At 44.7% G+C, this 27678-nt stretch overlaps 1 protein-coding gene across 1 annotated transcript in view; it reads left to right on the forward strand.

The window, feature by feature from the left end:
* LOC138467267 (protein phosphatase 1 regulatory subunit 14C-like) overlaps positions 1-27678 on the forward strand; it is a 677926-nt gene that overhangs the window by 550965 nt on the left and 99283 nt on the right. Inside the window, exon 4 of the mRNA XM_069607278.1 lies at positions 6891-6974. Coding sequence (XP_069463379.1) covers positions 6891-6974 — 84 coding nt within the window. The remainder of the gene's footprint in view (positions 1-6890; positions 6975-27678) is intronic.

Genomic DNA, 27678 nt, shown 5'->3' on the forward strand with positions numbered 1-27678 from the left:
GAAGAGACAAACAATCCTACTAGACCTTTTGTCATTCGGATCCAAGTTCAGTGGGAAGGGAAGCGGGGATGCAGGGGTGAGGGGAGGGGCAAGTGCGGTCAGGCAACATGGCTCTGGTTAAGTGCAAGGAGGCATGGGGGCTGTAGGAGTTGCAGTTATAGCCTCTAAGTGCATGGTAGGCCAGGAGGCGGTGCAAGGTTGACTGGTCATGAGGAACTTGGTACCCAGTGAGGCTCAGAGGGTACAAAGCAACCAGTCAGGGCAGCAGACAGGTAGGTTGGCAAGGAAGCGAGCGGGAGAAGGCGTTCCAGCTCCAGTCTGAGATGGAAAGGGAGGCTGTTCCAGAGTGAGGCACCTACAGAGCAGAGACATCTACCCTCCAAACTCTGCTTGGAGAAGTGTCTGGCCCTCAGAGAGTTAGAGGTAGCTGTGTGAAGGTCTCTAGAGGGAAGGTATTTAGGCAACAAGAGTTAGATATAGTGAGCACCCTGGCATGGATGCCTTGTGGACAATGCAGAGGGTCTTGAACTTGATCCTTGCAGCCACCGGGAGCCAGTGGAGAGATTTCAGGGCTGGAGAGATGCAGTCCCTGGACTTGTGGCCAAGGATAAGTCTTGCAGTTCTGTTCTGGATTAATTTCAGCGCGCAAAGAGTAGTTGGGCATATTGAGAAAGAGGCTGTTGCAATAGTCCAGCCTAGAGAGAACCAGAGCTCTGGAGACATAGAGCTTCTGAGGGAAGGTGAGAAAAGGTAGAATGTCTCTGAGGAGGTGCAGCTGGAAGTGGGCCTTCTTGGCAAGGTCTGCGATATGAGGGGTGAAGGAGAGAGTGGAGTCAAAGATGACAAGGTTTTTAGCCTCATCGGAATTCGAGGGTAGAGGCCCCCAGGAGGGCGACCCGAGCCAGAGAGGGAAAGTGGGAGCAGGGGTCCCAATGAGTAGGATCTCAGTCTTACTGGCATTGAGGCAGAAATTGTTGCAGGTGCACCATTCCTGAATCGCAGATAGTCGGGAATGAGCGTGGAAGGAGAGGAGGCTAAGGGAAACCTGAAGGAGAGCGGAGTGTCTTCCGCATAACACTGAAAGTTAAAAGCGAAGGTGGAGAACAGGTGGGCCAAAGGGGCCAGATCGATATTGAAGAGCCAGGGTGAGAGGATAGAGCACTGGGGGACACCACATGTGGAGAGAGAGGTGGTGGGGAGAAAGGACTCAAGTTGGACCAGGGAGGATCGGTCCAGAAGGAAAGTTAGCCATACCAGGGCCTGATCCGTGATGCCCAGGTTCTCAGAGTCGATTGATCAGGCTGGCAAGATTGACTGTGTCAAAAGCAGGTCAAGGTGTATGAGGACAGGGGGAAAGCTGGAATCAAGATTAGAGAGCAGATCTTCACAGGTGTTCAGGAGAGCAGCTTTTCTACCTCTGGTGGCTCTGAAGCCAGACTGGTGGTCATGGAGACAACCAACCGAATCAGTGTGGAGTGCAATTTGGGAGATGGGTAGCTTTTCCAGGAGTTTTCCCAGGAATGGAGTGATCGATATCGGGTGATAGTTTGCTGGACAGGTAGGATCGGCAGAAAACTTTAAGAGGGGGCGCACAAGGGAGTGCTTGAGCAGAGAGGAGAAAGATCCAGTGGAGAAAGAGTGATTACAGAAATCGCTCAAAGCTTGGGTGAGGGTGACAATGTGGTCCTTAATAGTTCTGGAATAGCAAGGGAGCATCTGTTTGGATGACCCTTTCATACATCCAATTTGTCTAGAAAAACCGTTGGGTGTTATCGGAGAGGGGGGGAGGGCAGAGGAAGAGGAGAGTGAGAGGTGGCCAAAGGGGGCCTGTGAGGGGGGGAATAGAGGGAGAGGGAGAGAGTGAGGGAGAGGGAGAGGGTGAGGTAGAGAGAGGAAGATGAGGACAGGATGTCCTGGGTGTTAGTGGTGAAATGAGAAGTCCGAGCCATACAGAGGGCCTGGGATGGAATAGGAGAGGTGGAGACTGCTGTAGGATTGGCCAGCTCCTTGCAGATTTTAAAGAGTTTGGTTGTCTTATTAGAGGCCGCAGGGACGCAGGCTTGAATATGGACCCTCTTGTTAGAAGAGTGAGAGTCTGTATTGCCTTTGGAGCAGGCGACAGGCCAGTTTGTTAGAAGATGTGCCCCCCCTGACCCTGCACTTCCTCAAGGCCTCCCTGCACTTGCGTTTCAGTGCAGCGAGGTTGGTGTCCCACCAAGAGTTGCACTTGGAGGTAGGCTTCAGACAGATCCTCATGACCGTGGCAAGGCTGTCCAGGGTGTTGGAGATAGAAAGATGCATGCTAGAGAGGGCTTTATCAGAATGGGTGTCATCTGCAGGAGTAGTAGGCGCAGAGAAAGGTAGAGGCAAAGGTGGCTTCATGGGCCGAATGACCAAGAAGGAAGGCGGCCGTGCTGGCGTGGGCTTTGCCTGAGGCATACAGTTTTAGGTGGGCTGAAAGCAGACAGTGGTCAGTCCAGGAGAGAGTAATAGTAAGAGGATTAGAGAGGGGGATGTCTGAGGAGAAGAGTGTATCCAAGGTGTGTCCAGCAGTGCGCGTCGGACCAGAGGGTAGAATGGGAAAGGCAAGCAAGTCATAGGTTGCGGAAGAGCTCAGAGAAAGTGTTGGAAGCATCCAGGTGGATGTTGAGGTCTCTGAGGAGAAGTTGAGAAGTGGAGGCAAGGTGAGAAGAGCAGAGGTCAGTCCATTTTGAGAGGAAGAGGTGACCTGGCCAGGTGGCCTGTAGATGGTGGCCAAAGTCAGGGAGCGGCCAGGCGAGATGGAGAGCCTGCAGACCAGGCATTCAAAGGAGGAATAGTCCTGCATAGGAATGACAGAAGCAGAGATCCACTCCAGAAAGATTAGGGCCGCTCCACCTCCGGGCCAGTTGGTTCTGGGCTTGGAGAGGATCTTGTAGCCCTCAGCAAGGAGAGTGTCTAAACCTGTGACGGAGCTGGCCGTGAACCATGTCTTGGTGAGAGCGAGGCCATCCAAGTCAAGGTCTTTGAAGAGGTGGCAGATGTCAGGAGTGTTTGACAACAGAGTGAGTGTTGAGAGTAGCTACGTGGAGCAGATTGCCACAATTGATAGACTTCCGGGTTGGGGTACAGGAGTGAGGTACACCCACTGGAAGCGGCAGAAGGGCCACAGAGTGGGCAGAGGAAGTAGACCGAGGTGGCATAGGGGCCAGAGAGGAGGCAGAGGATGGAGGTGGCAGAGGAGCCAGAGAGGAGGTAGAAGGGGTAGTGGGAGAAGGGAGGCAGTTGATGAGACGTGGGAGATGCCTATCAAGGAGGAGGAGATTGGGCTCAGTGAGAGCTGTGGACCATGACGGTTCCATTAAGATGGACATTGATGATGGCTTTGGAAGAATGGAAGGAGGCCAAAAGGACCTTCCATAGGGTGGCACCATTAATGGTGGAGGAGGAGGAGGAGGAGAAAAGAGAGACCAGAAACCATATGAGGAGTCCATAGGTTTGGAGAGGGAACGACAAAGATGTCGGTGAGTCTGTCTGGAGGAAGCACTGATGTAGGTATCAGCGATGGGAGGTTCTGGGTTGGAGACCAGGATGTCTCTCTTGAACTTTTTTCTTTGAGACTTAGTGAGAATGATGGGATACGAGATAGAGTAGCAGTTAGAGAAGATGGGAGAAATCTAGAGCACCATAGAGGCTGTGAGGAGGAGGAAGTGAGGGAGATGAGAGGAGAGAGAAAAAAAATCAGAACTGTAGGGACACAACAGAAGAAGCGCAAACAGATAACACACCATAGGGGGAACTCAAGAACACAGCGAGGACTAAGAACAGGGGGCACAGATCAACCGAGGGGGGGGGGACTAGTGGACACAGCAGTAACCAACAGATGAATGGGAACCTAGTGAGCGGACGGAGCCCCGTGAACACCAGAACACAGTAACCAACAGTGGAGTGGGAACCTAGAGAGTGAGGGGGAGCCTAGTGGAACAGCAGATAGGCAGTAACCAACAGCAACCAACAGTAGAGTGGGCACCTATCGGGGGGGGAAAACAGACCTAGAAAGCACAACAGTTAGCAGTGTGGCAGCACAGCAGCATCAGAACACAACAGACTCACAAAACATAAGGTACCGCTAATCACAAGAGGGGGACGCCTAAGGTTGTGCAGAGACAGCATGTTAAGCCAGTCGGTAAGTAGAAGTATGCGGAAAGGTGGAAGGGCCGGGTAGTTTAGGAGAGAGCAATAATGGCTGCTCCCACTGCCTGCATCTTTCTTACTTTGCCATTGCTGCTGGTCAACAGCTGCGCAGCATGCGCTCATTCTGCACCGCTACCCCTTCGTTGCCAAACGCCTGTGGCGCACAACACTGGGGCCTTGGCCTGGGCAGGCTTTGCCGCAGAGGGTCCGATCCGCAGCTCTTAGAGGATCAGTAGCTGGTACATAGCACAACATGCTACGTGTCGACGGGCAGCATCTCCTGTGGACCTGCAGCGCACAACACTACGGCTTTGTCCTGCATCCTTACTGAATGTTTAGGAATTGTAATGTGATCTGATGCCCTTGGGTAACTGTTTGGACCATATTTTGAAGCCTGTTGATAAAACGTAACCAAACCTATATGGTTTGACAAAGGATACACATCTACAACTTTGGCAAGTGCCATGAGAAATGCGTAATGTTCCCTTTCCGTTTCCTCGATTTCCATACATAATGGTTGGGATGGGTTAAATACTACATCAAATGTTTCCCTTTATAGTGCAGTTTTTCCTTAAGTGTTTGATGCTACCATTTCCAATATCACAAACTGAGTTTTATCCAGGTTAAGCAGGTGTGTTTTGAACCTTTGGGATACCACATTACTGGAACATTGTAAGTATTGTCTTTCGATTAGTTAGTGTGCAAACTGCAAAGTAGGATTGTAACGAGTTGTAAACTGCTGTCACTGCATTAATTAGAATTGCATGGTTTATTGCGTCTAATGCTGAGTCTGGGTTGAGCATAGCTGGTTTGGATTTGTCCAGTGTCGAGGAGAGCTCCCCCCATGACCACCTAGGTGGACAAAAGCCCAGCTGTCAGTGATTTTGAAAGGCATGGGTTTCCAATAGGGATGTAATGGTAGAACGGTATACCATTAAAGATACTGTGAACCACTTAATTGAACAATAATAACCATCACATTGTTTATACCGGTATACCGTTTATACCGTTGTGTGCTTTTCAATCTGATTTGGAAAGGCTGCAGTAAGCAAATGCTGCGCAGTCTTGGTCTTGCACTGTTGGATGTGCCGTCTGCCAAGTAGTTTCAGATGGAGCAGTTTTTAATGCCATTCCATAAACCACACGTGCCTGACACAAAATCAATATGTTAGCAATAGGAAGAATAAATACAGTGCCAAGAAGGAAAAAGGTTTATTTTGGGTTGGCGGCTTTGGGGTTTATATACTTATAATGGATAATGTTTGCTAAACGTATGACAATGGGGGATTTCCCTGGCTCTATCATTGAATTTACATATAAGTCACACTGCGGAATTCACTAATCTCTGTGGGTATTCCCTTCCGCCATACCAAAAGGTAACATGTCCGTGATTACTGAACACCTTTTGGCCCGCAAGTAAACTAAAGGCGTTCATCTTCATCAGTAGCCAGTGGGGGAGCTAAAAGCCCAAATGACCACTTAAGAAAAGCTATTCAGTTTACTTTGCCAGTCTCAGCAGGGCTCCCAACACCCCCCCTCATCCTCCTCTCCACACGTGTGTTTGTGTTTGGTGGAAGCAAGGGGTGGCATTTCAGTGGAAAGTATGTTGAAAAGCCCAATTCTGGCCCTAGGTGCCTGATTTTGTTTGTGTTGATAAATCTGACTATTTATGACGTTTTAGAAAATATTTGGTAAGATTAGTTAACTCCACCTGCTATACCGCGATAACCATGATCTACTGTAATTTGGCAAGGTGGTTATCATACCGTCATCAAACTAATACCATAACACCCCTAGTTTCCAATCTTTGAAATTGTATGCTCAAAGGAATTAGAATCATAAACCACCAATTTGGGTTCAGGAGCATACAAAACAATGGCAGGTTGGTACAATGGCACAACCTTGCTGGAAGTGGCCCATGAAGGGGGCTCAAATAGTCACTCTTCACTCACACTACCCACCATTCACGCTGACTAACCCACCTGGATGAGAGGAAGGCATCTGGTGCTGTTGCTCTGCATTCTTGCGATGGTGCAAGACATGGCTGGCGGGGCCGAAGGGTGCGTGGTCATGAATACAGATGGCTGTAGAGGAGGCAACATGGAAGCAATAGTCCTGCCAATAATTACAACCTACGGGAATATTTAAGGAGGATGTGAACGGTTGGGTTATTCTTGCTCAATGTATCTTGTTGCATTGATCTCCTGGATCATAGCTGGATTGTTAGGACAGTTTAGCAGTTGTATTTTGATTATCTACGTACGTGCCTTGTGACTACGTAATCCTTGTTGGGTGGACGGACTTCTAAGGTGAATCATTTCTGATTTCTGATATAGCAATATAGCTGATTCAGAACATTCTTTCAAAATACTCACATTTTCTGAGGCGCACGGTCATGATTTACTCGTACAATTTAGTGGCATTAGAGTTGTGGAACCTGGCGTCTGATGCAATCCACAAAATGCGCCCTTTTTAAAATGTGTCCAAGGAGTCCCTCAGAATACAAAGGTTTGTAACTTTGTCTTTTGTTTTGTCTAGAATAAAAAAGGTATTCTTTATACATATGCTGATGCTTACTAAACATTTCAGTCTGCCTGTAAATACTCTTGACGCATGTTTTCGGCTGCTCATGTGAACAGACAAAAAAGCCTTCTGGTCGTTTAGGCCTGAGAGAGAGCCCTAATCTACTTGTAATTGCTGTTTATCTTTTTTTCCAGGAAGAGGAGATGCCAGAAGTGGAAATTGACATTGATGATCTGCTTGATGCAAATAGCGAAGAAGAGCGAGCCTTCAAATTACAAGTAAGTGCTCTTCCATTTAAAACTCTGGTCATGTCGAATTAAATTAACCACTCTAGTGCTAACGAACGCGCTAGAGCCCCACCGCGGACATAGTCAAACTGCCACTGCTTACCCCAGGGGATTTATTCATCTGTCTGTCCTCGGCCTTCAACCAACCACAAGGCACCACAATATATTCCAGTGCCGTCCTTGGCCAATCTCTGGTCCAGTACTGCTGGACTTCTGTGGTCAGCCTTGCACTGCTCGCTGACGTCAGTCATGCTCGGAAAAGGTTGGAGACACTTGGATGCTGGCATGAGAGGAATCACTATATTGCTGGCCAAATCTTCCCTATTTAGACCATGTGAGTGGCAAATGAGGGAAGTGCTTCTCTTCCATGGACCCGTTGGATTCTACTCGTTAATGCCTTTTTAGAGACAAGAAGTGCCCCCTAGCAGGGTGGCAGCCCTGCTGGCACATGGCCTAGCGAATCCACCCACCTCCCTTATCTTGGCACCCCTGTGTGAATGACAGACTCTAGCCCACCAGGGAGCTGCACATTTACAAACAGGGGCCACCTGCATGTCTTTTGGTCACCCTAGTATAGATGGTGCCTTCAGATTTAATTCCCATGGGGGAACAATTGGGAGAAATTACACAATAATGTATCCCCAGGGGAGCTAAAGTACTCATCCCCACAAGACCCTTTTTATATAAAAAATGTGAATATAGGAACGGGCGGGGGGCATAGCATATTGAGGGAATGGACTCCGTTAGGGCATTTTGCCACTCGTCGACTAAACCTGAGAATCAGACATGCCATTTAACCCCTAGATTTGATGTAAAATAGAAGAGAACAATTCAAGGAAAGTTGGCACATTAAAACAAAGAAATATACAAAGTCTGTGCACATCACACCACCTAGTGTTCTGTAGACATACATTGGCACAGGAATGGTGCAGACTAAAGAAATCTGAATGGATAGTCTCTAGTCGAACACCCAAACTACACTATTTAAGTTGTGATTTCATTTATCTATCAGGTGTCAAAATAAGGATTTTTTTAGCAGGAGATAAACGAAGCTCTGGTTATATCCCGAATTAAAGAGTAAGCGGAAGGTACCGAGGAGCTGTACATGGGGAGTTGCAAATATAACTTCCACACGAGATCCATCCAGCCTTTGTCCTTCATTGTAGGTTTAAATGCCTTACAGACATATTCCCAAAGACCAAGAGTTAGTGCCCCATAGGTATGTTTGCATGGCACTAGTTGGTCTAATGGTCTGCGTCAAAAGAAGCTCTTAGGAGCTGTTGGTGTCAATCTCTCCTAAGCTAAAAGCTCGAGTTAAGTAGTTCCCAGCTCCTGGCAATACTGAACCCTGTATCCCTGCTGGAATTTTATTTTCAAATTTTGATGGAAGCCATTTCAATTGGGCTCATGTGTGCCACGGAATAGCTTACAAAAGCATCGCATCCAGATGAGCATTTAACAAAATACTCAATAAGGTACCGTTCTTTGTTATTCCTAATGAAGATTGTAAAGAAAAGACCAACAATATTCAAATGCTATAGAGATAATATGTATTGAAGGTAAAACATTGAGACGGGAAACCCTGCAATAGGGCCACATACATTGGACTCAATTGTGCGGTTAAAAGTTATGAACTGTATTTCTGGTGAGAGGCATCTGAACGATTGCCCTTTTTCATGACTGGTTTGTTAACTGTCCCTGAGTCCTATTGAAGGACTTGTCATGGATGGGACCTATGAGGTGCCCCCTGGGATACACTCTGGCCTTCAGGATCTTGTTCCCTCTGCTCTTGTTCCCTCTGCCCTTGTTCACTTTTCAAGTAATGCCAGTTTAAAGTGCATGTGGGGAACATCCCACAGTATCCTGTTTGTTCCTTACTGCGGATGCCTGTACAAAATCCAATACTGTGCCCAGCAGCTATCCTTTTTTCCTATGAAAGTTTGTGCGAGATATGGATGGAACCATATATGGTCATGGTAACTGTTCTCGCTGGGTCAGATGAAGGAAGTGGACACTGATGACATTTTCACTGGTTATTTAGGTAAATGAAGCACACGTTGTGCGGGTATTACCAGGGTCAGGTAATGCTTTAGGTACGTGCCCGAGCGAAGTGAGGGCCTTAATGAAGGCCCTGGGGCATTACCTGACCTGGTAATGCCTCCCCACACCCAAGCTCAGAGTTTATTGCTATTAGTATCCTGGGAGTTTCACCCGGGAAACAAACACGTTCAGTGTCCAGGAGCTGCTGCCCTTACTGCACGACTAGCTGAGGCAGAGCGCAACATGGTTATGTCGTAGAAAACTAGACCAATCATTTTGTTTTTAGCTGGGAAACATGGTGGCTATGTTGGATGCATAATAAAGCACATCTTTATTATAAGGACAACATTTATTGTTTCAACTGGAACAATTGTGGTTAAACACACGTTGCGACACACTAATAAAATTAATATATTGGCAACATAAGGTAAAGTGAAAAATGGAGTAGAATAATCCTTTGGAGAATATTATCACTTTGTTCTTAATTGACTGTGTTAACAGCCTTATTTGTGATTTAATTGGACAGGCAAGGGAACAGTTTGCAAATGGAGCAGTAGGGTTATTACTAGAAAAGGTGGTGGACGAAGGTAAAGTACAAGTGGAAGAAGATATGAGTGAGTGATACAAGGAGGGAATACATTGGACGGGTGCAATACATTGTGATTTTGAAGGACAATTACTCAATTTTGCATAATGGAGAATTGTTGACCATTTACTACACTGTTTGTTGAAGTTTCCCGTAGCTTTCTATCGAGGAGGCACCTCTGTGCCCAGTGACCGACATAATTTGTCTTGCTTTGAGTCCAGTGTTTGCAAGAAGTTGTATTGTTGTAGTACAAATTCAATGGTTGGTGTAGACTGTGCTTAGGTGGGCAAGTTTGCTTATTTTGGGCATAATGTGCTGAGAATATTTTTCCCCAAAGGCTGATTATTATACCAGATACTTTCATTTGCACATTGTTCCTTTTTCAATCTTCATGTAACATAGTAGTGAACTCACAGGCCAATCTGTATCATTTGGTACCTCATACATTTGTCAGCGTAAATCACTGTGGTGGCTTTCAAGAAATTAATGATTATTTTTGGTAAGTTAATTAAAAGTCAGTGGCATACTGCTTTCCAGTTTCATCTTTTATCAATTGGAAGGCATTAGCTAGTAAACTTTTTTGACCTTATCTTCCTCTGCAGCTGAAATCGAAGTTGAATTTCAAACCAAGCTTTATATTGCAAAGACTCAGGGAACTCAATATTTAAAAAGCTTACATTTTGCAGTTTTTGCATGTCCATTCATGAGATGGGTGATTAGAGCACAGCCAATTCTTTTCAGTCACGCCTATGAGAAACCTGAAGGTGTCTGACCTGCTAGTCCCTGGGGATCTGTCATCTTGGTGGCCAGGACACGCCATCACTTTTGGGTCCAGTTCCTGGGAGTGAACCAGTGCGGGAGGATCACCTGGATGGGGGGAGTCTTTGCGGAGTGGGAGTGGGTCTCTGGATGGTGAGATGCGGTATCCCCTTCCCTGTAACACCTTTAGCCCATCCTGCCAGGAAGGATACTTAGGAAATGAACCCCCCTCACCCCTTTCACAACACGAACACTTTCTCATGGACAGCTCGCGATGAGAGAAAACGGACTAACACCTGAGCCGTTTACCTGGCCTGTCCCAATACAATGATCAGGCAGTGTCAGATTTTACTAACCATCATGCACACCTGACTCCCATTACACTTCCCCACATAGATAAAAGGCGGAGTACGAGAGCACACTTTGAGCAAGGCAAAATGCACAAGGAAACAGCAGTTCCAAGATGGCAGTTTAACACGAGGAGAAAGACAGCGAAACAGAAAGGGATTGCAAGGAGGGAAATGCCCTTGACCTTTTCGACAAGGAACCGTTATCACAAAACCTTGAGAATAGAAAGTGTAAGACCAGGAAACAAGGCTGCCGAATCCTGCATTGTGTTGGAGGTACCCGGTCCCCTCCCAAATTGATAATGAAGGAAGGGAGAATCGCCTTCTGCCATGGTAATGTCCTTGGCTGATACAACAAAGCAGCACCAGTAAAATCAACACAGCCGGTGAGTTGGGGATACCAATACCAGACCGGTCTGTGTTGAAGCCAGGGTTGCAAGCGGCCATATTGTATGATGAGCGCTAAAGAGAACAGTGTATAAAACGCATGCGATAACCAACGCGAGAAAAATTAAACAGATGAATGATTGAACTTTGAAACCAAGATACGATACCTTTGACATTGTGGTCCGTCACCACGTGCATGCTCATTCGAAGGTCTCTGTAAGGTATCCAATTGAGGTGGCAAAAGTTAGAGTGGCAAAGGATTGTGAGCCAACGTGGTCAAGCAAAATCCTGTGCACAATCAAAAGTCTTCGATGTTGATACTGCCAAGAAAGTTGATGACAAAGTAGAACAAGTTGGTTCGAGCTCGAACAAGGGAGATGCATTGAAAGCTTTGGGTTAAAGCAAGTTGTGTTAGAGTGAATTAAATTGGTCCAAGCCCGGCCAGAGAGAGACTGAGCATTGAGTTAAAACTGATCTGAGCCCGGCTGAGGGGGATCCGAGGTGAATAGTGAATCACCTGAGAAATTGAGTATGTGTGAAATCCTAAGAAGAAAATAACTTGTTTGTCGCATCAGGCCCTCTGAAAGAATAGACTTTGAAAGGAAGAGACTTGCGCATGGAAGCCACTGATGCTAATGTTTGAACTGCAGCCTCGTGCTAGAGTAGCCAGAGACTGTGCTAAGCTTGAGTGTGCTGTCTTGTCCCATGCTGAAAACTTGGAGAAGGGTAGCCAATGGCCTGAATATCCTGATATACCATTTCTTGAACACTTTTTTTCTTTTACTTAACATTGTTTCCCACACTATTTGTATTTAGAGGCAAGGATTGGCAATAGTTTTTTTTTTTTGTATAGGCCCTTTTGTTTTTACAGGACACCATTAGGACTGCATTATTATTATTTGATGGTCACAGCTTGCTTGCATCTTTAAATTTAGGACTAAATAGGCGTTTTTCAAACCCTTTTTGAAGTTGAATAAACACCCTTGAACTGTAGTCACTTGTGTCTGTCTTACTGTTGATACCATGCCTTCCTTACATGTCCTAAACAGGATTATTTAAATGCCAATTAATTCTGTACCGCAGAGATTAAGCTTTGTTGCTGGTATTCTGAGCCAGATGGGCTGCACACTTCGGCATAGAATTGCCACAACAAGGAGGCCAATGTAGGAAGTGGCTCAAATTCAAAAATAGGCGATTGTCCTTTTTTTGAACTAACCATCCTTTTAATGTGTCTATAGCCCATTTGGTTGTTGGGTGTTTCGTTCTGATTTATTTAATTCTATAGTATCCAAATCACTGTTACATACAGTGGCATGTCTGCTAAATTTTTTATTTTAAGGGTGAGCGGGATACTTCAAAGTTTATTTGAACTGAAAGGTTGGCACGACAGTATTTCTTCAGTTAGTTGGGCTGTCACGTAGCCATTCATCAAAACTCCGTCCACCTGTTAAGTTGAAGGATATGATAGGAGCATTAGCCTGTGATTGTAATTGGTCTATAATGGTGACGTTCACGTCGGGCGCCTCACACATTGATTTCGACGATGTTGATCATGGAGGGGTGTGTTTACTTGCTGCGTCCTGCAAAACTGTTTTGTACTGTTGCGAATGCTTAAAAGTGGCTGGAAAATGGCAGCAGTGTGAGGAGAGAGGAACGTAAGTGAAAGAATGCTGCTGTACATAACGCGCGTTACACTGGTAGCACAGAAATGACTTGGTTTTACACGCTGGTAAAGCCTGTGTTCTGACTAATCGTGTCGCATTTTGTAGCCTGACTTATGATGGTAGGGTACTAATAAATGATCAGAAGACGGCCCATATTTCCCTATTACTGTACAGTCTCAAATGAATGTCTGCTGTCCAAAAACGAGTTATAACTGACCCTAGCACTATTTTAACCAACTTAAATAAGATCAGTAGGCTGCCTCTCTCCTCCGAATTATGTTGTGACAATGGCTTTCCTTCTCTTCAGGACTCCTTGTTAGTAGGCTATTTTTAAATGGTCTCTTGTCACTTTCTGTATCAGTTCTTGCCACTCTTTCACAATGTCTTTGGGTCTTCCCACCCTCTTTAGGGATACTGTTCCAATATCCCCTGTTTGGTCTCTAGTTTGAGGTTCAGGTTTCTATACCCTTTTGAGTTCAGTAGCAGACAGCTTCTTAGCTGGGATATACTGTCTTGGTTCTTACGGTTCCCCCTTTACTGGGGCCATTGACTCGGAGTATATTTTCCCTCAAGTGGTTCTTAACTTCTCTTTGTATTCATACAAGTCTCTCTCTGATATCCTCCACTCTTTTCTTCTTGGCTTATCAGCTTTCCCCTCTTCCCTGGGTATTTGTGCTCTGGTTGTAGTGCTCTCTCTCAGGTTTGTTTGGCAGACTTTTTCTCACATTATAACAGTTCCATTTTATCCCAAATTCAATGTCTTGCCAATTTCACTGGGATGAGTTTATTTTCCTTTATAACGATTCCCAGATGGCCTCCCGTTTCTCCTGTTCTCCGTGGTACCTCTGACTCTCCAGGGGAACGTCGCTGGGGCCTGCAGTTGCCCAGGTTCACTTTGCTCGCTCCAGTTCTTCATCTTGCCAACTCAGTCGGCATCCCGTTCACGGCCCTCTTTCTCCCTGTGACCTGGTATGGCTGCGGCTAAGCAGGCCTCTCGCTGCATCCTCGGCATAGTGGTTTTGATGTGGTTCGATGGGTGCACTGCCCACCACAAAGCCTTCGTGGTCACGCCACTACTGGGATTTTAATTCCCATCTCTCTTTCCTCACTGCTTGCAAATGCTGTGCCTCTATTGTTTTGCTTTTGTGTTCTGCCCATTACTGAAAGTCGCCGGCTCCACGGTTCTCCTCGGCTCCACCTCTCGCAGGTGTCACAGCATCAGTGGGCTTACCCTGCTTATGCTCTTCGCTCTCTCTCTGGACTTCGCTACGTCCCTGTGTGTGCTGCTTCTCCTTCTTCGCAGTCTTCAGTTTACTCGTCTGTTAAAGTTAGTCTTGCCTTAAAGAGACAGATCTTTCTTGGTTACAAATGTCCATTTCAGTGTTGACTCTTGCTCATTCTCTGGCTTCAATAGTGTTCTGCGTATTTGATAGTCCCATATATGCCACCATGGTAAATGGCTTGGAGTTCCTCAGAGAAGCGGGAGTCCTTGTCCCCAAAGGGGAGTCTTTCCCGGTGAGATCCCACTTGCCTCGACCCCTAGGCAGGGTGTTGTAGAACAAGCTCACCTCCCTAGCCTCACGGTAGGGTGCTCCCCTTTAGGAGAAGGGACAAATTACCTAGTTTAGTCACAGTGCCTACTTCTGAGAACAAAGGCTGAGTTGAACAAAACCAGAGACAGATGTGTGATTGGATGTCTGAATTTCTGGCAGAAATCATTCCAAGGAGAGCCTGGGAAGAAACGCATACACACACACGTTTTTAAGTGTAATTAGGTAGCTGTCAAAGCTTGAAATGGCTACATCGTTCTGATCGGATATCAACTGTTCACTCAGCTTCTGAATTCCATATTTAACCAGAGTCTGCTTTTAAACTGTGTTAAACAAAGGAAATGGAACTTGGGGATAAGCCCCTGTGGGATGGTACCAAACCAGACAATTGTCCAAAGCGTTTCTCGGCTGCATCTTGCCAAGAGCAGTCTGATGGGGGAGGCTCTTCTAATGTATGTATACAGTGGACTTTTCCACCAATGAATCGGAACTCTTTATCCTTGACCTGGCATGTTTATCTTTGTTACTGGCCTCAAGGAACCCCGGCTACCAGAATAAACCTTACTGCTTGTCCATGCGCAGTCCTAAACTGGTCGGGAGCACAGCACAATCCTGGCTTTCTGTACCACACCGAACCCCAGGTACCAAATAACCACAATTACATTTCTGAGACCCTTAAAAGTCCTGGCACTACCTTAACTATTATCTCTGGACTCTGACTGCATTTTCTGATATCCGGAGCTGCAAACCTCCTCTCTGGATCAACTGCACGACTCATAAGTGAGCAATTCAGCTTTGCATCAACCTAGCTCTTTCTCCAGTGGCTCTTGTCCGGACCAGCTCAACTGCATGTCATAGTCTCCGCTCAGTCTCCGAAACAATGGAGACTGGGAATGCCACAGTTTACCTCCGGCCTTAGGAGGAACCAAAAAGGCAACCGCAACAAGTCGGAAACATTCGATGATTCCGGACTGCAGGTTTCCCTTGCCTTCAGATGCTTCTCAAGAGTAATTGGAATGTCATTCGACTGTGGCCCCATCTTTAGGATTGGGTCTTTACTCAACACTGTGCGAACTGCAACATCGGGGTCAGCATGTGTTTTATCCAGTCTGCAGGTGGTCCACCTTTCCCATTGATTTCTATAAGGGACTACCTCCCTGTTAATTTGAGGGTGTTTCTCAAGTACCCCTCAGTACTACCAGATAAACTGGTGCCTAAGCGACCAATTTGACTTTGTATATTGCCTGTGAACCTAAAGGGCAGTGTCACAACCATGAACTCTGAAAATACTCTAAACAAAGCCTAATTACCTTTTTAACTTGTTTAAGTCATTTTACTGCACATAATAGTGTTATTTTAACATCCATTTGTGGATCTTCACAGTACCTTGAGAACATAATTGCGCACTTATAATGGTATATAGCAGCATCACAAAAATACAAATTGAAGAGGTCTGTATGCTGTTTGTGCAGCACTTTTAAAGGCTTGAAGATATGCAACTTTTTTTTTTCTCCGTGAACCTACATGTGTCCTCAATCCATCCGCCTACCTCCTCCATTTACACCTCCCTAAACCTACCCTTTTTTCTTTGTGATCTGAAGTATCAGGTACACATTCAGCACATTATAAAACAAAGAATAAATAAGTGCTAGTGTATTTTGAAACCACCTTGCCCCCCTTCTAAGAGTTAACATTGACTGATTAAGCACTGCTACTACTAGGTGACTAAGGGACACACTGCTCTCTGCATCCGTGTCCCTCACTCTACAAAACACATGGCTGAGCAAAATTATTCTAACAACCAGCAAACCTATCCAATTGATACTTCTTTATAGAACACATCCACATTTCATATCACCTGGGACGGGGGCGCAACCAAACGGTTTACGCTAGTTGCAGGCTGAAATCTCTGGAACTCGCAGGCTGCCTACCCCACCCTAGGACGCCATCTTCTCGACTCTAGTCTAGCATTGTTTTGATCACATAAGCTTATCCTCAGCCAAGACTCTAGTACTTACCCCATCTTTTCTCCATAGTGGATGTAGCTATAGCATCAATGTTGCTAACAAGGGGCATTATCAAAACCTCTGCGATTTATCATCCATTTTAAGTTGTGTGCCTAAAGTCTATCATAGGAATTTAACCTTTAGTTTTCAAAACTCTTCAAAACTGCAAATCAGGTCATTGCAATGGATAATGTTCCTATGCTAATGTCACTTTTACCGAGTTGTCATGACTAACTCTGAAATATTCTGCCAATTTCAAGAAGTAACTCGGACCACACATTGGTTTAAAAAGGCATTAATCCCAGCCTTTCACTTGAAGAAGGAAAAGCTTGGTTCCATAAGGGAAATAACCATTACATCATCTGAGACAACCTTGGCTATAGTATCTGTGATAGGAGGTTCTGGATGTGGTATTCATGATGCAAAAAACATCCACTTCTATCTAACAGGAATCCCAGTTTTTCAAGTACAAAATGCCAGTGAGAAATTCTTAAGCCTGTATCATGTGTATAGGAGTCAAACCTCTGTCCACAGAACCTGAAGTTGAATTTGAGAAAGCTGAGATCCTTCTCCAGGCTTCCAATGTGAAGCCACGGAAAAAGATTTGAGGCAGATATATCTGGCTGGCTGTAAAAGATAAATATAAGGGTAAAACCCTGATTATGGACTCCCCTACAGCTTCAAAAAGGGATCCATCCAGTTTTACCAATATTTCAGCAATAATTTACAAAAATGTATGTATTTGCTGCATCAAGTACTGCATTAAGCCAATGAGAACTGGCCGAGTCTGTGCGTAATTTCTTATACCCAATGCTCCATTTGGAGCTACACCACAACGCCTGGATATCCAAGGGGCTGACTACCTAATTCAAAATACACAAATCAATGGGAGTCTCCTGCAACCCAGATTATGTGTAAATCACCAAATGGGCTCCCTGTTGGGTCTCTGGGCTTTCCATTTACTATAGTTAGTGAAAATGTGAAGCATGATGGATATAACAAAAGGTGAACTAGGTAACATAAAGGTTTTTCTTTTAAAGAAATCAGTTTTGTTATCATTTAAGCCTCCTACAGTTTGGCCATATACATTTCCCAACTATATTCTTCAACATTATGATTTACCTTTTGCAAGCGGGCAGTACCAAAAATGTTTGGAATAGCACAATATAGGGCTTCCTGAAGCTTGAAAGGTAGGCCAATTTACAGGGGTACAGGTACCCCTAATCACGCTCACACCAGAGTAAATGCATCCCTCTATGGAATTAAGGCCAAGAGTCTATCTTGCAAGGGTAACAAACTTTAATCTTTGCAAAGATGAGGATGGGGGGCAGAGGACTCTGCCCCCCTCCCCAACCAGCATTGTCTTCCATGGCTGGCTCCTGCAGACTGATGGCAAGAAGGCGCCTTTATATACTCTTCAACTTGGTCACTGGATACTGGCATAGATCATCCAAAACTGTTCTTCTTCCTTAAGGGATGCTGCAGTCAACCTTCTTGCGTGACCGGGGTCCAGTTCGGGACATGCTACTTAACATAATGCTAGCCTATGCAAAAATACATTGTAGCTATTCTTTAGCATCATTTTCTATTTTATAAACCGTTTATATATAAACACACCTTCACGCCATACTCTCAACACTTCACTCAACATTCTTATTTTATCTGGTCCAGTAATTCCACTTAAAACCTCATTTTCACATAATGTTGCATTGTGTGCATGAGCATGTATGCTCCCCTATTCTTAGTCTGAATGGGCTTTTGATGGACAGGACACAGCTGCTGAGTTACCTTGTGCACTCTGCCAGCCTTCGCCTCAGTGACGCAATACGGCATGAGCTCTGCGATCCATTTTTAGAGCAGGCCACATTCCTTTTTGGCAAAGAGTCTGCTTTGAGATTGGGAAACTACACAGAATAACGTTTTTAAGTGTTTTCAGCTAATGTTTATTTGCACCTTTTTATATTTAAATATTTTTTTCATTTAGTGGCCACCCATGTCTGTGTGTGATCGCATTTGCATGAAAAAAGCTTTTAGTGCTATAGTGGTTAGAAGTCTTGCCTAATTGTAAAGTGCTTAAGGTGCAGAAAGGCGCTAGCTCCTATCCAACATTCCCCCCTTTCGTTACTTCTACAGTAACAGACTCATCCCCACCCGACATATCTATAACCCCAGAAATATTAGTTTGAATTTTACTGTTTATTGTATGGCAAGGTGTTTTAGATCCCCTCCCAATTGATACTATCATCTTTGCACTATTAGGGACTATATGAATACATCATCGGAGACCCAATTGGCACATGCAGAAGAGAACCAAGAAGAACACAATCACAGGCACCAGTAGTTTTGATGATGGAACCCAATCAAAGGCAAGCGATAGCCACTCCGTGTTCTGAATTCCACCTTCTTTCTTCATTTGAACACCTAGATTGTGCACGGCCTCTGATAGTGACCAATACGCACCATTTTCCGGGGGTATAAAAGTGCAGCAGCTGCTTGTACCCCAGGAAGCCAAAAATGATGAAAAAATCTCTGCTGATCTAAAAAGAGCAGTGTTTAAGTGTCTTTTTGCGACCGTTTGATCGCTTCTTTCTTCCCCGCCATTGAAATCATCCTTTTTATGGCAGTATACCAAATTCTTGTGTGATCTGCAAGCTTCTTTCTGCGTCTTTAGGTGCTAGAGTGGCTGTTGGCACCTCGACAGGCATTTCTTCTCCCTTCAGGTGTTCTTCCAGGATTACTAGTAGCAGGGTGGCCAGTGAACACTTGCTCCAAGATGGCAGGAGGTGCAGGTAGGCTTGTCGGCCGCAAACCCAGTAGTAATCCATCACCGCTGCCGTACCTTTCGTCATACCAGGGATCACAAGAGTGTGGTTGCACTGTGTGTTTCCTTCATTGCTAAAACAAAGGGCAAAGTATTTGTCTCCATCTATTCGCATTGGCTTCTTCATAGTTGCAATCCATGTCAGCGCTGTGATGTGTTGGGACCATATTTGCGCATACAGTCTCTATTTGGGATATTGCTTCTCCAGTGTTCTCTCTCAGCCCATCTGCCAGGCACATCACTGTGGTGCCCTGCCATTTGTCGTCATTTGAGTAACCTCCCAAGGAAAAATATGGTCCTTGTAGACACTGGCTGTATTTTGTGTTGCCATTGCATAACTCTGGGCATAGATCAATGCTCCTCAACTGCACGCTGTATGTCTGGAATCTGCCCTTTATCCCCTATAGTGCAAGATGTACTGGGCATGGTGCCTATGTAATTGGGACGAGATGTGGAACTAAAACCTTAAACGCCCCTGATGTGTCCGGGATAAGAGCACACATGTAACAGCTTTCATTGATCTATTCCTTCCTGCAATGCGCATATCAGAATATCAGCTATTCAATGTTTCTAAATGCTGGATGTCAGAAATAGTGTCAAAGCCAAACCCCTTGCCATTATGTAATTCATACTTCCCATTTCATTCGTCTTAGAAAACTTGCAGGGGTGGCCGGCAAAAAGTAAGCCATTTTGTATTTTATTTTTATAGACATATTAGCATTTTTTCCAACTGCCCACCCCCCTCCCCCTTTATATGGCAACCCCATATAACAGACATCCCTTCATCCACTCCAACAGCCACAACCAGTGTCATACAAAACATAGTACTAAAAAGAGTCAATGCATACTTTCAAATTTAATGTATTTTAACTTTATCGCTACATAACAGAGAGGTCGGTCTGCCATCTTTGCTTATTCCTGGAGAGGAGAAAAAAGGTTATCAAGAAAGAGAAAGAGAAAGGGAGATAGCAAGGGAGAGGGGGAGAGAAAGAGACTCGGAGAGAAAGAGAGGGAAAGGGAAAGAGGGAGAACCTTTTACTACCAGGGCCGACTGTGTTCTGGACCTTCAAAAAATTGAAAAATCAAAACAAAATTGGAAAAAGATTTAGAAAAAAAGAAAAAGAAATCTGGCATGTGCCACTGCACACCACCCTGGCATGGATCCTCAAAAATAGCTCTTCTTTGGCTATGCCCTTACTTTGCCTTGTCTCAAGTGCTCTGGGGACACCCGAGAGATGCACCCAATATCTAACTCCTTCATACGGACAGCGAGAGGAGTACAGAACACCACCTCGTATGGACCTAAAAACCTGGGGCTGATCAGTTCCCCAGATACTAATGGTCCAGTTGTAATATGGGCAATGCTGTGTATGGAACTATGGTCATGCTTTCTACCAGGGTTGTCACGATTTCTCCCCCCCCCTTTACCATGCCCCACTACCGCCCTGTGTGCCTATGTCCCGTCCCCAGGTCAATTATTTATGACCCATCAACATACAATATGTATCCTTCTGTCAATGCATGAGCCATTCGTCAGAGTGGGAAAATGAATAAAACTCCTGTCTATAATCTGTAGTTTCTAAAAAGGAGGCAGTGCAAATAGCTTAGGTCCTCAAAATTGTCTAGTCCTTTCAAATGTACTTTTAAGACCTCTGTCATTCCCTGAGACTTTGTAACAATGGTTTTGTGTAAACTGCGTAGTCTAAGATCCATGCCCTAAGATAATTGCATAAGCCGAAACTGCTACATTTCCTTCACAGTACTGGGCTTAGGGGGTGTACTGCTGTTGCCCTATCTGATCATATTTTTTTCCCCATTACAAAAATGAGTTGTCCTAAGAATAGTACCTCCTGTTTGCAGTATTGTAGCTTCTTTTTATCTGCTGTGTACCCTTTGCGAGCCAGCAATTGCAATAATGCAAGAGAATCCCTCCTGCACTGTTGTTCATTTTCACTACATACTAGCATATCATCGTCATACTGGATGATTGTGCTAAGCACCTGACTTCAATGTAATCTGTGCTGGGGTCACATCTCTAAGTAACCCAACATCATGTGGATTAACAGTCCATAATTGTGCTGGCCCATTTCGCATGTCCTTTTCAGAAAATAAAAATGACTGGGTCACCACTGCCATCAGGGGGCACTGTACCTCCCTATACTGCACCATGATATCAAAGGGGATGCAGATTCCCAAAATAATCTCCCCATTTTGCTTACTGTCCTCAAATAACTCATCAGTCATTTTCTTTAATTACACGGTTGGATCTACATGTAGCACCATGTGCCACTCGCACCCATCCTGGTATGTTCTAATCAGGACTACTCTCTTGTCTGACACTACTAGTCCTTGTAAATCTAATGACATTTTTGTCCCTGACACCATCTCAGGTGGCACCATGGGTTGGAAAATAAAATCTGTAGGCACTTGCCAACATTTTGTCAGAATTGGAGGCACTGCATTTACTAATAACTTAATACCATCCACAGGAACTCTATGGACTACTGACTCCCTTGCTATTGCATTGATTATTACCATTGCTTGAGTTACTCACATCCCTAGAGTGGAACACACAACCCCTTGATGTGTGAATGATATTGTTACGTTTAGTGTACTGAGCATATCCCTACCCAACAAGTTCACTGGGGAACTCTCTGAATATGACAAGGGGGCTTGTACTACCTCCCCTCCCACTTCTATATCCAGCTCCTCAGTGTATGGAACTGTAGAAATAGCCCCAGAGAGTCCCTGCGTGTAAAGAGTGTCATCTGATAATGGAAAGTTTCCCTCCATGATGCATGATTTAGTTGCACCTGAATCTACCATAAATATAAATTGCCTGTGTCCCATTTTCCCAAGGGCTCCTCTTCAGGGTGTGCGGTTATCAATAGGATTGGACATGCGAGTGCTCTCTGTGGGCTGTCCTAATCAGAATATGTATTTGTCCCGGGGTAGGAAAAAGGGCTGTCCCATCATTGCAACTCCTTGGAATGGGGGCGCCTGTTCCCCCTGCCATCCTGTTAAACTCTGTTCTTTCACCCTGATGTATTTGTTGGCCATGTTGCCCTTACCTGTCATCCCCATAGGGGAACTGATTTTGACCCCCTCGCCAAATTGCTGTCGTCTTCTTCCTTGAGGCCCTTGGAATCCCTATCCTGGGATGTTGGCCCATCATTGAATCTCATCACAGGTCTGTTCCTGCACTCCCTTGCGAAATGGCCTAATTTCCTGCAATACCAGCACTGTGATGCTTGCAATCCTCCTCCCCGTGGCCCTACCACCATCCCCCAAAGCCTACTGCTCTTGTTCCTTGAAATCCTCCTTTTCCCCTTGGTGCTCCTTCATACTGCCACTGTGTTTTTGGGGTACTGTCCCTCCCACCCCATTGTCTCTGTCCTCCTTCACCCCATAGTGCCGCAATTATGGCATTCCCAATTTGTTAAGTGTCTCCAGTCCTTTCCCCCTGAGCCTGTGAAGTCACTGGTGCCTGGATGACAACCCTACTTTCTTTTCCACTAGTTTTGCCTCATTAGTTTGACAGTTCTAGACTGTCTCCTTGTCCCGCTCATTGATTCTCTTACAGTTGTGGACTATTATACTTTGTTTCTCTGCCCACTCTTTGACTTCAATTCCCACAACTTTATCCAGCACCTTCTGGACCTCTTTAGGTAATCCCCTCTTTACAATAAAATAGAAAAATGGTACTGTCTCAACTCTCCACATTTCCTGTAAGTTATGAATATACCTAACTGGGTCTTCATCATCACCCATTGTGCACTGCATTAAAGAGTGTAAAAGTCAGGGGTTTCTGGGTACATCCTTCGTAGGGCAGCCCATACCCTTTACTCATCAAAGGCTGCTTCATCATGTTCATTATCTGCACGACTTATCCCAGAGTACCCCACCCTTTCCCATATGTCCCCAGCCTGGTCCCCAACTATGGCGACCAGTAGACTCTTAAAATCTCCTAGTGCTAAGGCTACCCCTGCTGTTTGTTTTTCAAATTCATAGATCCATTTACTAGTTCTGGCTTGTAGGTTGGGGGAGAGCTTTAATCAAATTATTTTTGTCCATTTGAGGCCAATGCACATACTGCGTTATCCCTACTCCTTTATGTATAAGAGGCATCTGCATATCTATTTTGTTTTCTACCCCTTTAGTATTCTTCTGATCTTGAACTACCATGATTAAATCTGGTCTATTTCTTGGTCTGTCCCTCATCACTGCCTCTTGTGGCAGGGACGGGTTTCTCACTGCCTCCTCTCCTTGATCTCCTTCTTGCCCTGCCTCTTCATTATTTCTGCCACCTTGATCTGCCCCCCCCCTCACCCATTTTCCCTTGCTTGTTCTACTTCTTGTACCAGGACCGTCCATACCCTCTCCCCATCATCTTTTTCAACACAAACATTTTATTGCTCCACGGTTAAATTTAACCAAAAAATCTCCTGACTTCCAATCCCCTATTTTCTGCACCGGTGCCCTTCTTTTTGGCGATACTACTTCAGGTTCTTGTAACCTGACCAACCTTTCCCGTAATGCTCTTCACTCGTCTGTCTACTTGTGACACCAATGTATATGTCTACCTCTGGGTACACCAATGGTACGGGCATATTAGCGCTTGTGGATGGGTTATATAGAGGGGCAAAAAGCTCTTGATCCCCCCCCACCTCCAGTTGCTAATCCTGTTGACACTCTCTCTACCACTGGAGTCTTATAGACTGGGTTTGTATACCCTACTGCAGGTTTAGGCGTTACGGGGTATATCCCCTTACGGTGTCCAGTCAATTGGTCGACAGCAAACTGGTCGACAGGACATTTGGTCGACACCATTTGGTCGAATGCCAAATGGTCGAATTTTTTTTTTATATATATATATGTGTTTTGTGGGTTTTCGTGTGTCGAAAAAATAAAAATAGAAAAAAAAGGGGGTTGGGGGGGGACCCCCCCAAAAAAAATAAAAAAAAAAGTGTAAAAAAAAAAAAAAAAAAATTCGACCATTTGGCATTCGACCAAATGGTGTCGACCAATTGTCCTGTCGACCAAATTTTTTCGACCAATTGACTGGGAACCTCCCCTTACGTTGGATCTCTTTTACACCTTCCTGATCTTTCATATCCTTGAATAATTCCCAGAGATCTAGAATCTCTTCTTTTTTGAGACTTGTTCCCTTCATATTATGCTGCTACAAATATGGACATTTTTTCTAGCATGTTTGTTATGGTAGCCCTGCTCTGGCCAGGAGCTGGACGTCCCCTTTCCTTTGTTTCTGCTATCCATTGTTTATTTATTCTGTCACAATACAGTGGCAGAACCGTATGAATGTGTTTTTATTGGAGTTTCTTCCTCCATAATGTTGCACGCATCCCTAATGCTTCACTTAAACCCTATTGCTATGCATGCTTTAGCTTTTTAAACAAAAATACAGATTAACCCACTTTGATTTCATACTTTTTCCACTTTGATTTCACACATACACACATACACACACACAGTGACTCATCCATCTTCCTTCCTTTTCTACCACAAAAGACAGCAAGAGAAAATATAAAAAATAATTGACTAAAACCCAGGCCCATTCCTTACCGAGCCACTACTTTTTATAATACCACCTTCCCAGCATGTTTTAATGTGCTGAGGATCCCATTGCTTCTATCGTCATAGAAGAATGTGTGGTACTACCTTCTCAACCTATTAAGACTGAGATTCCCTTCTTACATTATAAAAAGTAGAAAAACAAAAAGTGACAATTTCAATACATAACCTACCTCTTTTCCAATCTACTCTTTAACACATCACCTGAAATCCTATCCAATCTAACCTATCCACTCTATTCCTCATTACCAAAAGTCCTATTCCATAATACATCACCAAAAGTCCTATTCCATCTAATCCATTGACCTTCTGCATCATTCACATCACCATAGTTTCATTCACATCACATAAATGTTCCCATTTTGATATCGCTTGCAAGAGTATACTCACATGGGTGTGCTTCACTTGAGTTTTCCTCCATTACGAAGTCCCATGCTGGCCTATCTGTCTGGAGCCATTCCCTGCTTCAGTGAGAGGAGAGGATTTATTTTTAAAATGGCTTCTACTAAAACCACTCAGGAAACGTGTTCTTTTTCAATGGGACTGGTCACTATAGTTGGGCGTGGCTGACTGGTCTAGGGCTTCGCAAAGTACAGGGGTAAGAAACTAAGTATCACATCGGGTCATCACCACTGAAAGGTAGCCCAATTTACAGGGGTACCCCCTTAAATACAGGTACCCCTAATCATGCTCACACCAGAGTAAATGCACCCCTCTAGGAAATTAAGGCCAAGAGTCTATCTTGCAAGGAAAACACACTTTAATCTGTACAAAGATGAGGATGGGGGGCAGAGGTCTCTGCTCCCCAAAGCAGCTTTCTGTCTTCCGTGACTGTCTTCTGCAGACTGATGGCAAGCAAGCGCCTTTATATACTCTTCAACTTTGTCACTGGATAACGGCATATCTCATCCAAAACTGTTCTCCTGTAAAAGGGATGCTGGAGTCACCCTTCTTGCATGTCCGGGGTTCTGTCTGGGACAGGCTACTTAACATAATGCTAGCCTATGCAAAAATACATTGTAGCTCTTGTTTAGCATCATTTTCTATTTTATGAACAGTTATATATAAACACACCATACCGTCATACTCTCAACACTTCACTCAATATTTTTATATTTTTTTTGGTCCAGTAATTCCACTTAAAACCTAATTTTCACATAATGTTGCATTGGACACAGCTGCAGAGTTACCTAGTGCTCTCTTCCAGCCTTCGCCTCAGTGACGCAACACTGCATGAGCTCTGCAATCCATTTTTAGCGCAGGCCACATTGCTTTCTGGCAGAGAGCCTGCTTTGAGATTTTAAAAGTACACAAAATAAAATTTGCAAGTGTTTTAAACTAATGGTTATTTGCACCTTAAATGTAAATACTATTTTCATTAAGTGGCCACCCATGTCTGTATGTGATTATATTTGCATGAAAAAAGCTTTCTCAGTGCTATAGTGCTTAGAAGTCTTGCCTAATTGCAAAGCGATTGGGGGTGCAGGAAGGCGCTAGCTCCTCCTAAACAAGCTCCACTCAATCCACCCCTTGAGCCATCCTTTTTCTATTTTAGTAATGCTTTATAGTCTGTTATGTAGTTTAGAGAGCCCCCTTTCATGTATTACAAGCTCATACAGCACTCGTGTGTAGCTTCAATGCAGCCCTTCCCAAACAAACCAGAGCAGTTTGTGCTCGTTATTTGCTTATACCACCTGTTCACAAGATTGGCCAGGAACAGGTAAAACCTGTTGAAATAAAGGGCAATGAGACCCTTAGGACACCCTTTGAAATCCCCCATATCTTCGAGCACACAGTAAATGCTCCAGCTGATGCTCATTCTTCCCACCAGCCTCAGAATAAAAGTGATTATTCTGTCACTGACCACCATCGGACAGGTATTTTGGGATATGCTGCTTTTATTTTGATCTTTCCACTTATATCTGTTGTACTGTAGCTAATGGTCACTCTGCAATTGATTGGAGCACTAGTGCAGTCCTCCATGTCACAGGACCCCTTGTGGCTGACCGTGGCTTATTTGGGCTGATTGCATTCTGTGAGTTCCTTGAGGTGGATCACAGTAAGCTTAGGACATAAGATTTAACCCCCTTTATGTGTAAGCTTTAACAGACACTTCCATGTGTTTTTTCAAATATATTGAAATAATTACAAGTTAAACCTTTGAAAACAGAAGCACCATGTATAAATGTCTTAATTAGCACCAGGAATTAGCCTTCTATTTGTCTTGTGTGGGAAAACATTTTATGGTTGACCTTTCCCACTCACTTCTTGGTTTTAAAAACTAATACAAGGGCCACAGAGCTACCGCAAGGTATAAAATAAACTTGAATTCACTGATGAATTGCAGAATGTGTTTCCTGACAATCCACTCTTATTGCTACTTTGCAACAGGGGTTCTGTGGCCCCCATTTGTTATGTAAATGAATCAGAGAATTGGAAAGATTCCTTGTAAAATATCTTCCCTGAGATCATTGCAATGTGTTATTTTTATTCTTTAATCAGTGCCTTTTTTAATTTTAGTGACTGAGCTGCAATAGTTAGTGCAATCAGGATATTGATGGGGCTTCAGAGGGTACTGTGATGCCCTCTCTCCTTTCCCTTGGACAGACTCCCCCTTTGTGGCCAGGTGACAGCAGCCGCTACTTGATCCTGACCCTAGGGGTGTCTATATGAGGGAGGACCACCAGGGGTGAGGTGATTCTCAGGGAGACCGATGACATCAGTGGAAGAAATCACATACCTTCTGTTTTGCTTAAGAGTCTTCCACCCACCTCCCCCCAAGGCCTTGATGGCATGCCGCTTCCCTTACTCCTCCTCCTCTATGATGTAGAGTTGGTGTATCTAAGCTCCAAATTCCCACAAGAGGATATGCGGACCACTGAGAAGAGGCAGAGACTGGGAGTAGTGGAGTTCACTCCTCCGTTAGCACAGTATCCCTTCCCT

The sequence above is a fragment of the Ambystoma mexicanum genome, chromosome 4q (assembly GCF_040938575.1).
Source record: "Ambystoma mexicanum isolate Mex_15411 chromosome 4q, UKY_AmexF1_1, whole genome shotgun sequence".
Classification (NCBI taxonomy): domain Eukaryota; kingdom Metazoa; phylum Chordata; class Amphibia; order Caudata; family Ambystomatidae; genus Ambystoma; species Ambystoma mexicanum.